This window comes from Rhodnius prolixus, unplaced genomic scaffold (genome assembly GCF_049639745.1).
Source record: "Rhodnius prolixus isolate KJV_2025 unplaced genomic scaffold, Rpr scaffold_2, whole genome shotgun sequence".
NCBI classification, from domain to species: domain Eukaryota; kingdom Metazoa; phylum Arthropoda; class Insecta; order Hemiptera; family Reduviidae; genus Rhodnius; species Rhodnius prolixus.
This window is the reverse complement of record NW_027411592.1, coordinates 40,487,206-40,505,794: the sequence shown is the minus strand read 5'-3', so window position 1 is coordinate 40,505,794 and position 18,589 is coordinate 40,487,206. Positions and strand designations below refer to the sequence as shown.

General features: G+C 34.5%; 1 protein-coding gene across 2 annotated transcripts; it reads right to left on the bottom strand.

The window, feature by feature from the left end:
* Window positions 1–964: 964 nt before the first annotated feature.
* LOC141449645 (uncharacterized) lies at window positions 965–18,469 on the bottom strand. 2 transcript variants are annotated; one of them, XM_074119247.1, is made up of 2 exons: window positions 18,330–18,469; window positions 965–2,261 (listed from the first exon to the last, which is right to left on the bottom strand). In XM_074119247.1, exons 1-2 carry the CDS (start codon window positions 18,359–18,361, stop codon window positions 1,109–1,111), a joined length of 1,185 nt encoding a protein of 394 aa, XP_073975348.1. In that variant the 5' UTR covers window positions 18,362–18,469; the 3' UTR covers window positions 965–1,108. The 2 variants fall into 2 exon arrangements, with proteins under 2 accessions (XP_073975348.1, XP_073975347.1); XM_074119246.1 differs by lacking the exon at window positions 18,330–18,469 and adding an exon at window positions 10,508–10,638.
* Window positions 18,470–18,589: the final 120 nt, after the last annotated feature.

The window sequence follows — 18,589 nt, the reverse complement described above, 5'->3', positions numbered from 1 at the left end:
TTCTGAAAATAATAATAATGCAAATTCATAAACTGCGAGGAAGTGCTAAAATAATTTACATTAATTATATATTTACTAGTCTCTACTCAAATAATTTCTTTTTTTTATCTACTTATGATGAAATGGAGAACCAAGAACTATTTACACCAATTTTTCAAACAAAACAATTTAAAGCACTTATTATCAGATAAGAGAACCACGATAAGAAGATATATTATTTTATCGTGCCCTTATAAGGTATTTATTTAGCATGTATCATTAACCAAAACAAAAACAAAAAACTAAATAAATAATTTGTATTTATATGTGACAATATTTGTTGTCTTGCCCTAGATATTTCCATAAGCGCAAATCTCCCGCGGCTTGAGGATGCTCTAAATGGTCCGACTGATAATAGGATTATCTAGGAATCAACTACTGCTCACTGACTCCTTTAGCCTTGAATCCTTTAGCCATAGCCCTTACAGAGTAGCCTACAATGTAGTCCAAGGTAATAAAGAGAAAGAATTAGGCTCAGTGGAAGTCCAATGCACTCCAGGGCGAGAAACCCAGCTGACTGCTCTTTGATCTTCACTCTCCTTAAGCCTGGTGTAATATCTCTACTATTACAACGGAAAGAACTCTAGAATTGTTCCAGATATTCTTTATTAGGGTTTTATACAGTTTAGATTTACAACCCAACTTGACATACGTTTTTTTATGTCACATGGCAATTAATACCAGTATCTAAACAACACTATTACATATCTCCCCTCTGAATTTCGCTTGCTATCTCTCACCCCTCAGTCTTGTCTAAATCGACGTCCCGAACAAGTGACACTTACTGTCTGTGGCAAATCTCCCTGTTGTGCCACTTCCACATCTTCTTCTCCTCCGCTCTATCGGTCTCTTTGTCTATGAGGCTCCATAACCATCTGAACCCGCCTTTAATAACTGATCGACGTGCCTCCTCCAAAGCCGATCACCTTCCAATTTCCAATTAATAAGATAAGATAATAGATGGGACGGGACCTTACGCCCCACGGCACCGCAGCCACAAAAGACTTATTGTGCCAGCCCCTTCTTAGTTCTAGTAAGCGAACCCTCCCCTCCGAAAGAGGTTGAGGACCTACCCTACTAGTTCTTTTTGCGCTACTATCTCCTTCGGCCTCAGCGTTCCAAAGGTTTCATAGCGCAAACGCTCGATTGCAACGCAATCGAACAGCAGGTGAGAGGCCGTTTCCTCCTCTTCATGACATAATCTGCACAATGGTTCCGAGCTAATAAGCCCCACTTTGCGCAGATGCTTCCTGAACCTACCGTGCCCCGTAAATAGGCCTGTAATCAGAGTAATCTGATTTCTACCCAAACACAGGGTCTCTTTGGTTCTTTGCTTACACAGCCAAGGCATCATGGTCTTGCTGTGTTTAACCCCAGGACACATCACCCAGTTCTTTTCGTGCTCTCTCCGGATCCAGTCTCTGAGGGCCGCACGAACCGAACCCCTGGTGATCCCCAGGACAGGCTCCAGACCGATAAAAGGAGTGTTACATCCATTCCTGGCCAGATGATCAGCTTTTTCATTCCCTTCAATCCAACGTGACCCGGCACCCATTCCAATCGAACTTTGTTGTGCCGCGCCAGTAGTTCTAGGGCCTTCCTGCATTCCCAAACCAGGGAAGAGGTCATTCTGAAGGATACAAGAGCCTTCAGTGCAGCCTGGCTGTCCGAAAAGATTCCTAGGTTCCATCCGCAAGTTTTCCTCAGCACATATTTTAATAGCAAATACCTCGGCCTGGAAGACTGTGGCGTATCTCCCAAGAGATCTCTCAATGAGTACCTCGGGTTTAACCCCATACACTCCAGACCCAGTCCCACAGTCCATCTTGGAGCTATCGGTAAACCAAATGCCTCCTTTCCGGTACTGGTCCATCCAGTTCGCTCTCCATTCAGTCCTATGTTTAATACATACCTGAAAATGAGTCTCGAACCTGTATTTAGGACAGATACTGTCCCCTGCCATGTCAATAACCGGCCCAGGGTCGAGCTTATCTGAAATACTCAAATGGCCAATGCAGGAGCTGATACGCCTCCATTGCCCATTGCTCGCCATTCTGTACGTACTGGCCCTTGCCTCCGCCTGAATTCCAATTAATATGCACACCCTATCGCCAAACTTTTCTTCCACTTGTGCTTGTTTCACCAACTCCAGTGAGCTGGATCGCTGAATTAACGGGCATACACTAACTCCCCTTGTACGCGCGTTGGGATGCTTTGCAAACCTACAAAAAAGAAACAAGCAAATCAAAAATTATAAAGGACATCGCAGCAAGGAGTTTGCGAGACCTGGGAATTAGAAAGCTGTTAGTAAATAACAACACTTTTTCAGAGACTTGCAGTGAGCACTGAAAAATTGTTGAGGCCCTAATGATTGTATAGATGCTGATGTGCCTCATTACAATAATGTAGTAATCTAGGTACCGCAAACCGAGATCAGGGCCTTTGGTACTACGTAATTATTTTGGCTACCTGACTTCCAAATTGCAGTTACTAATTATGTCTAGTTTAATTTTGAGTTCAATCGTGTTGTCTGCAGGTGCGATTACTTATTACAAAAATGTTACCACAATAAGAGTCATTTTTTTTTTTTTATGATTTAAGGCACGTCAACATCTAAGGTTATTGGCGCCCGGAGCTTTTTTTAGTGCACTGCCGGCCTCCAGACAGTGTTCTCTAGTTACAGACAACACTGTCCATCACCGGACAGTGAGCTGTAAGAAGCTACTAGGAAGAGAAAAACTAAGGGTCAGCTGCTGGATTCGAACCCGGGACCTCTGCGTGGGAGTCCAGTATGCTAACCGCATAGCTAATCCCTTCCCTAATAAGAGTCATATTATTTTCAAATTGAAGGCAACCCGTGTATTCTATCTGTTCAAATAACCAATGTAAATATTTACAGATAAAATTAAACTCTTTGGAAGAAAACAACAATGTTTTTTTATTATAACTTATTTTTTTTTACGTTGTCACTTCCCATTCAATTAGTTTGGATGTAAAGAATTCTAGGAACATAATATTTCAGAGAAAAACAAATAATTGAACATAATCTGAAGTTCTTAGAAACGAATGGAAAATGGATATTTAATTGCTTTGTATGGATGTTAGTGACCTTGTATACGAACTGTTATTTTGTAAAGATACAAAAACTAAAATTTCAATAATAACGCTAGGGAACATGTTTTCACATTTCATTACAGAAGAAAATTAATTTTTTTCAATTAAAAAATAACGGATTCTGTGCAGGTAAACGTTTTTTTTTTTTTTTAGATTCATGAACGAAAATATCTTTATTAATCAAATAAACCTGTTGTGATAACACAATACTTTTTTAGTGAATATCGGTCTACTGATAGTGAAAAGATATTCCAGTTTTTTTTAGAATTTTCTCAAAACCGGCTTCTATGATTTTATTCAAATTTTGAATAGTGATTTCTGGATTTTATTTTATTTTTTTAATCTTTTATTGCAATTTACAACCGCAACAGTTGTTGCAACAAGCAAATATGGTGAAAGAGAAAAGATATCAAAGAAAATCTTGAGTGGAGAAGGCACCCAGTGGTGCCACTCCAGTAACATGCTTTAACACGATAAGAGATCACGAGGCCATCTTCTCTTCAATCTCCTTAGAGGATTACCTGGTAATGTGGAGGAAGATATGTGGTTCTATGAGAGAGTTAGGATGAGCTGCTGTAGAGGAATGAAATTTGAGAAAACGAGTGTTAGCAAGATCTGTAATGAAAGGGATTTTAAGGTCATTATGGATAGTAAGGTTAGATACATATAGTGCTGCACGAGAAACGAGACAAATCTCGGTCTCGGTCTCGGTCTCGGTACCAAGACCGAGACCGAGCCGAGACTTGAGCAGCCGAGACCGAGACCGAGATCGAGACATGATATATATCTCGTCGAGAAATCTCGGTCTCGTCTCGGTTTTTCAAATATTAATTTTTAGCTACAAAATTATAAAATTGTGTTCTTTATTAATAAATAATCATTACGGGTATTGAATTAATTATTAAAAGATACGATTTTATTATATATGTTCAATATTACTACATCTATTTGACTTCGAATTACATAAGTAAAGTAAGCAAAGTAAAGTAATCGCCTATTTTTTCAGGCGGGGCTTTACGTCCAACTACCAATTAGGTGTCGCGGACGGAGGCGACTAGCAAACATACTTTACTGTAAATTTCTCATATTAACCATTAAATAAAATCCAAGGCCTAAGACCGGGAATCGAACCCAGTACCACAATACACATTAGCTTCGCAGGTCTCGCACCGCTCGGCTACCGTGGCGGCCCCCTTCGAATTACATAATTTTTACATAAATTCACTAAATATGAATTTCACTATTCATTCATTCAATTTCATAAATTTCACTATTAATAATCTAATACTTTGAACTTTGATATCATTTGAATTATATTTTAGAATTTTGGAATTAGTGAATTTGAAAAAAAAGACTATCTATGCACCTAAAAAATATTGCCACAAATTTTCGTTTTTAAGATACACTTTGCCCAAGCATTGATACATAAAAGAGCTTTTACTGAGTCAGAAGTTAGAGAAGATCTTCTATTGGTCGTTATCATCGCAGCTTGTGAAAATAATCTTTCCGATGGCACTGAAGTTGCACAGATACTAAAAATATCTTTCGCCATTCTAGACAAATTTTTGAAGGAATTCTCAAGTGTTTTCCACCATTCTAAAATGTCAACGTCTACTGGTGCTTGGTCTAATTTGGTGTAATTAATTATTTCTGTCTTCCATGGTTTGGTGATATTTGCTGATTTTTGAGCAAATGGTGCAAAAATATTGATGCAGTCGTCGTCGTCGTCAAAAGGTGAATCATCAGATTCTTTATCTTCACCAACAGCCATAACTAATGAAGCGGGAAGTTTGTTGGGAGGTGTATTTTTTATTTCACGAATCGACTTGATATAGCAGGCAGATATATTATTTGGGTCATTCATTTGGCGCGTTTTCAACATCTTTTTGAAATTATATAAAGATATATAATAGTAATAGTAATATATGATGCATTGAAGTGTAAGTAGTTGTCTTCTTTTACACACATTTTCATTACCAACATATAAATTAAAATAATTATTAGAAAATAATAACATTTTTTGAAAAGTTATTAATAGCAAACCGCTTTTAATACTTAAACAAAAATTCAAAAAACCGAGACCGAGACCGAGACTTGAGCGACCGAGACCGAGATCGAGACTGCATAAAGTCTCGCCTCGTCTCGGTCTCGTGCAGCACTAGATACATAACATAGAACGGAGCGTTAAGAAGTTTTCAAAGTATTTTTGACTGTAATATCTGGAGGCGTAGTGAGTTGGAACGCTTAGCCGATCCCCATACTTCGATGCCGCATGACCAAATAGGTCGCAGTTAACAGTAGATATAAGAGTCTTTTGTTATGTAGGTTAACTTTCGAACGTTTGTCAAGTAGTCTGGCGAGAAGTTTGTAGCGTTGGTTAGTTTCTTGTCTTTTCAGTCTAGTATGGAGGATTCCATGTCAACCGTTTGTCTAGGTGCAGTCCAAGGTGGCGTACTTTGTCCACAGTTGGTATAGGAGTTTGGTTCAAGATGACTGGAGGTAGGATTTTCCGTCTGAGAGTAAATACTATAAACTTTGATTCTCCATTTGAAAAGCCAGTCCTGTAAGTGGTTGATGTGTGTTTTTTCTGGCATAAATCTACAACTTTTACTGGAAATCCAAAATCTATTAAGGGAACTTCTTTGATTCTTTGAGGAGGGTGAATGGATTCCCCTTAAAGTGATATGAATTAAATATAACTCAAGACTTCCGGAGTTCAAAGAAGATGTGTGGAATGTTCACTCCGGATTTCTTCCTCAAATTCTTTTTTTTTTAAGGATCGATTATTTTTTAATGTCAATTGGCACTTCACCACAAAAAAAAAGAGGTCTTTTTGACGGTAACTGTCATCTCGGTACTCCTATAAATACAATTTTTTACGAAAAGCGATATTTATCTTTTGTTTTTTGGTGTCTCTCTGATTAATAAGAAGTGAATCTTGTAACTAAAGGGAAACTCAATAGCGAACACAGCAAAATAACATTTTCCAAATTTTCTGGTAGAAATATATTACTCTTTTTTGTCTTCATTTTAATTTAATGTATTCCAAAAATTATTTGAGTAGCGAAAAACAAAAATTCTTTTAAAATTTTCGTTTTTCAAAAAAAGAAGAAGAAAATTGACAAGTCTCTCACATATTACACTGATAATATAATAATTTTAAAAAGAACAATTCACATTTTCTGTCTGACAATATTTCTTGAGATTGATATAATATACTTGAGCCACACAATTACAAGAATTACCCACTTAATTCTGCAGGAAAACAACGACATACTCGACTAATATTGACGAAAGTACTTCCTGAACAGGAAAATTAATAAAAAAAAATTGGTAAGGTTTTTCCATTCAAATTATCCACAGTAGGGAACAAGCCGAAGGCTACCCTTACTAATCGCAACCTCTCTTTGAGTAGTTAATCTCGCAGGTGTACAAAGAAATACAGTTGGCTAATAAGATGGGCCTGGTAAGAAGCTAATCTTCTGAAAGAACATTAAATCAGTAAAAATGATTTTTTTTCAATAATCCTTAAATAATGCGTTAGTAATTGTATTAAATTAGTGAAGAAAGAACAAATTTCAATTACTGTTTTATGCCCTATAGCTAAATGTGCTTAATTAGTTTTTGTTTTCATAATATTCATGCAAACAAATTAATTACATTACAAATTAATGTAACATTAAAAATTAAAAATTAACAGTATATTAAAATTATTAGATAAATTTAACAAATCCTAAGTTGGGTAACCTGTGAGAAAACTTGTTGCGTGTGTCCTAGGCTAACATCACGATTCTGTTACTCATTTCTCGCAATTGTGATTAACATTTTTCTAGCAAATACTTCTCCTAAAATTAAATTTTTATTCATTTATTAGAAATTCACCTGCACCAAGTAAATAAAGCTGACATCAGCAATGTGATACGTAGAAGTAACATCCAATCAACTGTTGTAACGTTTAGTTTATTTATAAGTTTTTAGACATACGTACGTTAAAGAGGAGTTGGCTTATTATCAAATATAAAATAAAAAATGATACAAATTATACTCTGAGAAAGAAGTACGTAACTGTGATTACAAAATAAAATAAACAAGTAACAGATAAAGATGGAAAAATAAAAAAAGAAATAAATTATAACTAGTCATTACAGTTCGCAAAAATAATATACTAAAAATATAGACAGACGGACATACATGTTTGTGCTTACAAGTATAGTAGAAATTGGTAAAATTCTCCCAGTAATAAACTTCTTAATCTATAACACTTAATGATATTATTGTACACATGATAGATCTGATCTTTACATCTAAATAAACAATAAATCTTTCATTGTATATCTTTGTATGTTAAATTGAATTATATTTTAACAGTAATTTTTTCTTAATGTTTACACTTAAGCCCAAATAATTCCAATACATATTATAAATTCAATAACCGTGTAAGTCTCAACTTATCTATTGTCAAATTGAAACTATTAGAGAAAAAATAATAATATTGAGAACGTTTGAGGATGGTGTTTTTACTTTCACGTCCCGTTATCCACTCGTAATGCTTTTGTGGAAAATCTTGGACTCGTGAGTGAAAACTATGTTTCCCACACTTGTAGAGGAGAAGGTGGTAATTTGGGACGGGGTTGGAATTTGGGACACCCCTGTTTTTGTGAAACCAGTAGAGCTATCTGTTAGTTTTTGGTGCCTTACTATTCTTTGGGGTAGGCTTTGTCTGCTGCAGAAGGCAGCGCGTCCAATCGAGACGCAGCTTTGTCCAAGAGAGGAACGTGTTGATTTTGTCAATGCTAAAAAAGTTTTCTTAAGGTTGATTTTGCTCTGCTTTTGGTTAATACCGAGGAAAGTTAGAATAATTTCCCTTAGACATTAAAAATGTAGAAAGTAGAGAGTTTTAAATGCCAGCAATATGGATTTCAAATATGAATGTGTTTTGGAAAAAAAATGAGGTTATATTGTACGCGGTGTATGGTGGTATTGTGGGACAGCGTTATCCCATATAACAACCTCGTTAATCGTCTGCTGAACAATTGTGAGAAGCGGCACTGAGGACGAAACTAGTGTCTTATACATTTTTTTTTTTCTACAGGGTACTACAAAGGGCCTAAAAAGAAATGCCTAAAACAAAATTAGGACCGCCGCTGAAAGGCAAACGTAAAAATTGGGTGAAAAAGGGATGAAAGGCAAGAGGAAATTACATTTCGAAGAGACAGATTCTGAAAACGACTCTGCCGTTTCATTTTCATCAGGTGAATCGGATTTGTCCACTCCACCCGAAAATTCGACACCAGATAATGAAGATGTGGATTGCCTTTTTTTTTTTTTGCGGAGAAGAGTTCAAGAACTCAAAGCCTGGAGAAATGTGAATTGAGTGCATTGTTTATTGTCGTTTGGCTCATATGGAATGCACTGCGTGTGAAAACGAGTCATTTGTTTGTGATTTTTGTGTCCAGTCCACACCTATCATGTCTTGACATTTCTCTAAGAAAACTGATTACACCCTAATTTTTATCCTTAATGTACGATAATTGTGTATAAAATATAGTTTTGTGGCATATTTAAGGCTTATTTTTACAATTCATGGAGAAACGGAAACATAAACTATAATTATTATGTGTGTCCCAAATTACGACCACACATTCTGAAAACCCAATACGGCACCTCGTCAGACTTATTAAGTGTAACTTCAGACTCCTTGTTGTAATCCACTCAGCACTCCAAATTTACAAAGACAAATAATGTATGTCTATGATTTTACTTCACAGTAGATTTTAAATTCAATAGTGTTCAAAATATGCAAGGTAAAAAAAGACGTCCCATATTACCACCTTCTCATCTACAATAAATAACTATTTTCTTATTAAAAGTCGTTTGAGTAGAATAATGGATTACTAAATTCTATTTGGACCATTCTTAATACCAAAGAAAAATATATTAGGTGGCTCGGGTATTTATTGATTTCATATTAGTAGTGATTTATATGATCTCACGGGTTTATGAAAAGTTTTCTTCTAAAGCAACTTCTCAGAAACTAATAAATTAAATAAACCTACCCTTTTTTATTAAAGTTTTTTGGTCATTTCTTAAATGTAACAAAAATATCTTTGTAACTAGTTTTAGATGATAATGCCAAACGGAATTATTGGAAACAATTGGTTTATTTGAATTCATAAATAATTAATTAATTTCTTAGTAACACTCAATTCCACGAAATTTCTATTCTAAAAGCGTTTTAATACAGATATTCATAATGAATATCTGTATTAAACCAATTTGAGAGAAATTTTAGATGATGGCGAACAAAATTACACAGCTTGCGCTAGTTTCTGGTGGGTTGGACAAAAGTTCATTTCCGTTACTCTGGGAACAATCAAAGGTGTAAATAATTTACCACACAGCAGGTAATAACGGATTGTTTATATGCTTTACAAGTTCACGATTTAATTAAAAATGTGTTTTAAACGGATAGTATTCACCTAATAGGAACCAAGTAATGTTTACTTCTCCCTCATTTTTCCTGAAGCAGATTATTTAAAATTTTCTCGAGAAAAGATTTTTGTTTTAAAAAAGCTATTTTCAAAAATTGAGGGTTTTTCATCGTTACATTGCTAAATTTATATTACAACCTTTCTATAAAATGGTGAATAAAAGATATCGAGCACTGCTAATCCATCTAGATTTTCAAATAATAAGTGCCTTTTGAGGAAATAGTTAAAAAACAGAAAAATCTACTCAGTAAAGTGATCCGGTCGACTTATTTTGACCAAAACATTATTATTACTAATAGAAACCCTAAGCGAAATATCAGATTTAATCTTACTTGAGATCTTTAGATTGAGAGTTTAATTATTGTATATACTTTATACACAGACAGAAAATTGTGAACCATTTTGTGAAAAAAACAAACTTTTTTTGAACTTAGACCACAAAACCGATACTTGCGATGAAGTTCAAAGTTCAAAACCTGCACAATTACAATACCTTCTCCTACAATAGTACAGTAAGAGAAAATAAACATTTGTAGAGATTGATTAATTGATTGCAGTAATTTGCAATTGATTAATCGATTGATTGTAGTAATTAAAATTTGTAGTAATTTGCAATTGATTAATTGATTGATTGTAGTAATTAAAATTTGTAGTAATTTGTAATTGATTAATTGATTGATTGTAGTAATTAAAATTTGTAGTAATTTGTAATTGATTAATTGATTGATTGTAGTAATTAAAATTTGTAGTAATTTGTAATTGATTAATTGATTGATTGTAGTAATTAAAATTTGTAGTAATTTGCAATTGATTAATTGATTGATTGTAGTAATTTGCAATTGAAAACTTCCAAGAAGGGTTACCTCAAGGGTTCCAGTTCTGTATTCTGTTTTTTCCCTAAACTATCAAACATTTTGAAACTCATTATTTAGAGGAAAAATTACTGTTGCAACTTTTAAGTATAATTTTTTCTACCCAAGTCAACTTTTCTTTATTTCCTGAAAAAAAAAAAAAAAAAAAAAATCAACATTACTTTCAACGCGAACCTTAAAATAAGTTAATGATAAAATGGGAAACTCGGTCAGCCACAGGATGGATTTGCAATCTACTAATCCTAATTGGCTAGTTCCAGAGTTTGCTTGTTGAGGGGTTTCCAAGTGACTAGCATTTAATATGGCCAGCATTAGATTGAACTGGAAATGTCAGTTAATTAGATTGGATTTGCTTTCACTCAACCTGATTATTAAAACTATTACACTTTAATGAAAGTTTTAATGTTATTATTTAATCTGATTAAACAGCCTTAACACAAATTAACATGGTTATTGCTTCTTTTCCCTAATCAAATTAATAAAAATTTCATTTTATATAAATTAAATTAGGTTTTAAAGATTGGAATCTCACTTGAATCCAAAGGATGTCATTTAACTAACAAACACTCGATCTAAAAAACTAAATTCTCTCAAAAAAATCGAAAGCGATATTTTTACTTTTAAAAAATTAGCAAAAATGCATCTTCTCCAGAATCTCTCTCTATATTGCACTCTTAAATTCTCTACAACCACAACTTTTTCTCTTTACCTTTCTGTGTCGCAGATGTTTTTCCTCACAATACATCCTTCGCATGTAAGAGGTTACACAAAAGGGAAACACTTATTTACAGCAAATTTCCTTCCGTAGTTGTAATGTTCCACTAAATTGAATTGCTTATCTTAAAACCAATACATCACTATCGTTATCACTAGCGTAATCTGTTTTTACGTAAAAAAAAATTAAAAATTATTTATTCTCTTGCACCAAAATTTGTTTGAAAACTGATGACCAATTTGAATGCGGCGGACAACCTTACATAACCGCTGACTTCCACATTCCCTTTGCCTTCGCTCAAATCCTTCTATAACAGATTTAGATATGGCTTATGGGGGGGCCTCGAATCTATACCATGATTAAGAAGGGGAGTTTGCCCAATGTAAATTAAGGCCGCCTAAAAAAAATTAAAACTGTCCGGTAGGACAGTTGTATAAGGGTTGATTATTACTAATAATAACTCGGTAAATCTTCGTTCGATTTTTTATAAAATTTGGCAGGAAGAAGATGTAGGAGCGGAAGTTTAATCAAGTTCAATTTCTCTGAAGAAAATTTACGCACAAATATCTTCCACTATTGACCAAATATTTCCCAAGAAAACTGTTTTGTGGAGTTCTTCAGAGGCAGCAACCATAAGCATTCTTTTTGAAATATCTCTCCAGTAGTAGTTACAGTTCCGTCGCTATTCAACGTCTCGTTATAATAAAAGTATTGCTTATTTCAAATTTTGGGAAAAACTGTAAACAGATTTAACAGAAACTTAACAAAATAACATTTTAAAGATACATGAATTTTCTAGAAAAAATGCATTACCTATTTGTGTGTGTGTGATTTAAGGCGCGTCAACATCTAAAGGTTATTGGCGCCCGAAGCTTTTTTTCAGTGCACTGCCGGCCTCCGGACAGTGTTCTCTCGTTACAGACAACACTATCCATCACCGGACAGTGAGCTGTAAGAAGCTCCTAGGAAGAGAAAATCTAAGGGTCAGCTGCTGGATTCGAACCCGGGACCTCCGCGTGGGAGTCCAGTATGCTAACCGCATAGCTAATCCCTTCCCTGGCATTATCTATTATTTTTTAAAGTTAGAATAATGAATCAAGAAATACTTTCATTTAAAAGTAGTAAAAATAATTGATTAGATTTATGATTCTGGGAAATTGTATAATATAAGCCAACTACTATTGGTACAAAATACATTTTTCAAGAAAAACAATCTTCATACGTAACGGTAAGAGAATGTCATGTGAGTGTGCTCATTAGATGTTAAATATAAAATTGGAAATAAAGTTAATAATAATAGTCAATGGAAGGGAAGGGATTAGCTATGAGGTTAGCATACTGGACTCCCACGCGGAGGTCCCGGGTTCGAATCCAGCAGCTGACCCTTAGATTTTCTCTTCCTAGGAGCTTCTTACAGCTCACTGTCCGGTGATGGACAGTGTTGTCTGTAACGAGAGAACACTGTCCGGAGGCCGGCAGTGCACTGGAAAAAGCTCCGGGCGCTAATGACCTCAGCTGTTGATGCGCCAAAAAAAAAAAAAAAAAAAAAAAAAAAAAAAAAAAAAAAAAAAAATAGTCAATGGAGCCGAAAATTGCCGAAAAAAACCGATTGCATTCGTCTTGTAAGAGAGATTTAAGAGAATATGATTTTAAATAGACGGCTAGGGTACGTTCACAACGGAGCTGTGAGCATAGATGATAGCGGAGATGATAGCAGAGATGCATCAGCGCTTATAGAATAACCTAGTAGAAGGCTGAATGGGTTAGAGATAAAGTAATTCCTGGAATTTGCTAGTCTCTAGCCCATCGGTCTTTGATGGCATAGGTTTGTGCTGACTTTACTTCTCTGTAGTGAGTTTATCCACTATATCTCTGGAACAAGAAATTGCAGAAATTTTAAACCAGGTTCCACCATTCCCGTTCCACCGGCGGAAGCTACTATGAGTTTTTTGGTTAAAATTGGTCTACCTGAAGTAGCACTTTACTGAATAGATTTTTCACTTTTTCAACTATTTTTTTAAAAAACCACTTCTTGGGTTTAAACTTCTTTAAACTTGGTTTAATTATAGCTCAACCATTATGCTGGCCATTTTCAATTGCAAAATATTTTTGTAGTAAAGATTAGCTCACCATTGAACTTGCATTGACTTCAGTATACATTAATCTATAATAAACTATTAATCTCTGTTGCTGATTTGAGTACCCTTAACTCTTTAAACTGTAAGTTTTTGTTAAGGAGGTATAATGCGCACCGACAAATATTTGTAACAAGTGTAAATTCCTAACCAAATACACTTTGAAATGTTAAATAAAATATTAATAAACATTCTTAAGTAAGTTATTTTAATAACATCTAGTTAAAGTTGTCAATGAACTTGTTCTAGATTCATTCACATGCGCCAATTAGGGAAGGTGATGTATTTATAATTGCATCACACTTAAACAACCTATACCCCTGTTACACGGCCAGGTTGGCTTTTATTAAAAGCGCCATTACCAAGTCATAGGTCAGTCTTGTAATTTGTATTATATGTATACTCCACGATATTTTAACTAAAAAAATATTATTATTATTTTAGAAATAAACTATCTAAAAAATTTCCCATGCTGATGGAATATATTTCTCTAGAACTAGAAAGTAAGGTAATTAAAACTGTCCGGTAGGACAGTTGTATAAGGATTGATCGTCAAAAAGTGCACGAAAAAGCGTAACGTTAAAAAACACCCAACTTTGACAATTTTTTTCTCTTTTTCTATAAAAGATAAAATTCCCAAATTTTCTTTAAAATATAGGGCAAACCCTCCTTTATAACTGTAATTTTTTTGCAACCCCCCAGACCTAATAGATTTCGAGAAAAAAGTCGCCGAAAATGAGCAAAAACGGCATTTTCAGAAATTGTTGTTGTTGTTGTTCTTGTTCTTCTTCTTCTTCTTCTTCTTCTTGTTGTTGTTACCTTTTTTGTAAACTACGTAGCGCCTAAACGCAAGAACCGATTTTCATGAATGAGGTGACATTCGATTCGGAATCTTATGTAGATGTGCCTTTTGGGGGTCTCGACGCTGTACACCGAATTAGAGAGGAGTTAGCCCCCTGTATGTAAGGCCCCCTTCAAAATTATTATTACTAATTACTCTGTAAATCTTAGCCCGATTTTGATAAAATTTGGTAGGATGATAGAGTTAGGGCTCCCCTACGTAACATTAAAGCGGCGATCTGCTCTTACACTAGTTAAGGGGAAGTATAGCAATCGTTTCAAATTATCGACAAGTGAACTGATTTTCATGAATGAAGTGTCATTCGAATCGAAATTTTGTACAGATTTGCACTTTAAAAGTCTCGTCGCTACGCCTTATATGGAGGGGAGTTTGCCCCACCCAAGTAAGGCCGTTTCTAAAACTATTATTACCAATATTTCTATAACGCTTTGTCCGATTTTGATAAAATTTAGCACGAAGAAGTGATTAAAGCTCCTCTACGTGGCTGTGAAGTGCCATCATGCTCTTACACCTACTAAGAGGAAGTACTGAAATCGTTAAAATTATCAATGGGTGAAACTATTTACATTAATGAATTGTCGTTCGATTCAAAATCTTTGCCTCTTTGCCTTTTAGGGAGAAGTACTGTAATCGCCCGTTTATTTTTCTTACTCCTCTTAAAAGGAAGGTCTGAAATCGCAGTTTAAATTTGCTTTTTACGTACAAATACCTTCCTATTTTATATAAAAAGGCTTTCTCAAAAAAATTGTTATTGAGGATGGTTTGGGGACCGCAACTATAATCATTCTTTAAAAAGATCTCTCCAGTGGTAGTTACGGTTCCTACTTAACACCTTATCAGGTTATAATGATAGAATTTCTTATTCCAAATTTAAAAAAAACAGTAAAGCAGATATGTAACTTAGCAAAATAGACAAAAATGAAAATCTATCCAAAAGGTACAAAAATCTCCTTAACAAAAACTTACAGTTTAAAAAGTTAAGTATAAGGGTTGATTAAACGCCAAAAGGTACACAAATCAGCAAGTACCCAACATTTCATTCAAGCTTAGTTGATATAATTTAAGTAATTTTGCTGCATTAACTTTTCCTTCACATTTTTTAGAATTTATTAGATGTCACAGACCCTTATGCTGGCCATTTTCATCTACAAAAAATTTGTTCAAGTAGCACTGTAGATTGACTGTAATATCTATTAATCTATAATAATCAAACTATTAATTACAGGTTAAAAAGAAAACGTTATAAAAAATAAAAAAAAATACGAGGCTACAAAATTTAAAAACTTTTTAAAAAAAATGCTTACACCAACATACATCAATGATTTCGATTATTTTATTTTTAATAAAAATCGTCTGTTTAAGTTTATTCTTCGATTAAAGTAATTGTTATTTTATGTAGTAGTCAAACGTTTATAATAATAGGTAATAATTATCTGGCTTTATCGCAAATAATATAGTTTTCTTCAATCACACTCTCAATGTAGCTGTTCTTCTCACAATGTTATATATATGTTATGTAATATAAAATAAATAAGTATTGCATACTTTTAGGACAGCTAATTATTCCAGTATTTTACTGTAAGTAAAATTAAATTACAATTGAGAAATGAATAATTGTTGTTGAATAATCTACTTGGTATTAACTGTGTGTTATTTGTGCTCACGAATATTTCGGTAAGACGAATTCAAGTCTGAAATATTGTTTTAAATCCTCCGTGATTCAAAATTAAACAGTAGCCGACTCTAACTTTGTCTTTTTCTACTTTAACATGCATGTATAAGATGTGACAACTTCAGAATAAAGGGCATATTAAAGATAAATCAGAAGAATATTTTGGAATAGAGTTAAAATAAAGTACCTATTTAAAAACGAAGATATAATATACATTTTATCATAATTATAACCAAATAATATTATGAACGAACTGGCCAGCATATGGGTCTGTGACATCTAATAAATTCTAAAAAATGTGAAGGAAAAGTTAATGCAGCAAAATTACTTAAATTATATCAACTAAGCTTGAATGAAATGTTGGGTACTTGCTGATTTGTGTACCTTTTGGCGTTTAATCAACCCTTATACTTAACTTTTTAAACTGTAAGTTTTTGTTAAGGAGATTATGATGTAATCAAGCTTTTTAGAATCTACACAAATCATTATTTGGTATAAATACGAGGGTCATTCAATAAGTAACGAGACAAATTATTATTGCTCAAAAACGGTTTATTGAATCAGTACAAAACTTTGGTTACTTTTCAACATAGTCCCCAGCAACACTTATACACTTGTCCCATCTTTCTGCTAATTTGTAAATGCCCTTGGCATAAAATTCTTTGGGTTGATCTCGAAGTCACTTTTGCACCTGATTTTTTACCTCTTCACTGGATCGAAAATGTATCCCTCGTAGACCATCTTTAAGGGGTCCAAACAGATGGAAGTCTGATGGGGCGAGGTCGGGGCTGTAGGGGGGATGTGGAAGGATCTCCCACCCCAGTTTCTAAAGTTTTTCTTTCGTCAGCTGTGACGTATGTGGGCGGGCGTTGTCATGAAGCAAAATCACGCCTTCAGTCAAGAGCCCACGGCGTTTCGTTCGAATTGCAGGTCTTATCTTGTTTTCCAGCATGTCACTGTAGTAGTGGCTGTTGATTGTTCTTTGGCCTTCAAGAAAATCACAATAAATTGGCCTCTGAAAATCCCAGAATACTGTAAGCACGACTTTACCGGCAGATGGCTGGTTCCTGAATTTTTTCCGAATGGGAGAAGTCGTATGCTTCCACTCAAGGCTCTGTCGTTTTGACTCTGGCTTATAGTGGTGGATCCATGTTTCATCACACGTTACAATTCTTTTGAAAAAACCTTCTCCTTCAGTCGAATATCGATTTTTCAACTGTTGACCGATTTGAAGCTGGGTTTCTTTGTGAGCGTCCGTGAGTTGTCTGGGCACCCATCTCGCACAGGTTTTCTTGTAATGCAGCTTGTTGTGAATAATGTTATGGACAGTTCCAACACTCGCGTTTACTTTTTCACTTATCAGTTCAACGGTGATACGCCTATTGTCCCGAATTAACGCGTCAATCCGAGATTCGAGAGAGGAAGTCCCAACTTCGATCGTCGTCCACTGCGTTGCTCGTCAGAAACTTTTGTACGGCCACTTTGAAACTGTTCTACCCATTTGTAAACGTTCGAACGATTCAAACAATTGTCTCCGTTCACTTTTAACATTCTTTTGTGGATTTTACTACCTTTCTCACCTTCCGCGACTAAAAATCTTATCACGGCACGTTGTTCTTTCACGGTGCAATTCTAGAGCGGACTCGCCATCGTTAACTGAGTAAATTTGAGGTTATGTTTACAAAATATAATTGAACAGCTGATCAGATGTCATCGCAAGGTTGCCAACTTTATGTCCTGAAAGTTTCATACGGATCAATTTAGCTTTTTTTGAGCAGTAGTAATTTGTCTCGTTACTTATTGAGTGACCCTCGTAGTTCTTTCATACTGTACCTCTTCAGTTTTAAACTATAAATAAACTATAATATCCTAGTTAAATTCATATCAATTAGTTTTATGTATGTACATTCAAGTTTAATTGAACATATTCTCACTATACGTTAATGTAGACAATTTAATAAGTGTTACATCATAATTACCTTACTTTCTAGTTAGTGAAATATATTCTTTCTACTCATCACTTTTAAGCCGCTAACGCCTTGCTTCATGGATAATGCTGTACATATTCTACGCAGCCAATACAAGGGGCCTTGGTATCCGAAGTTAGAGATTTGCCAAGGATATATTGTGGGTCCTGGGTTCGATTTCCGGTCTAGGCTTGAGTTTTATTTAATGTTAGTTGTCTTCAGAACACGACATTTGGCTGGAAATTGGAAATTCAGCCTAAAAAAATAGGTACTCTTATGTTATGTACAGCCTTTACCTCTGTAGCGCACAGTTAATTAAAAAAAAAAGTCCCAGACGGTGAGTGACTTCCGAGACTAATTCTCTTTTTAAGGAAATACGTAAGAAGTTATGTTTTATTAGTAGGTATCAGTGCGAAGTTAATACATAAAAAGAAAAATAAAATGGTTAGATAAAACATTCACCTTCGTGAAAACAGAGAACTATCTTTTAGCATTAAGAGAACTATATGGAACTATACTATAATTTGTAAACCAAATATAAATATAAGTTTAGAAATTAAAACAACAGCACTTTCAGGTAAATTTAAGCACGAAACCAATTGATAAATTGATTACTAAACTTAAATACGTTTAAAATAGGATTTTTTCTAAATAAAGAGTGCAATGCGCAAGCGTTGGCGTAGAAGTAGTGGGGATGATCTGTACTTTGTGAAACCTTCCTG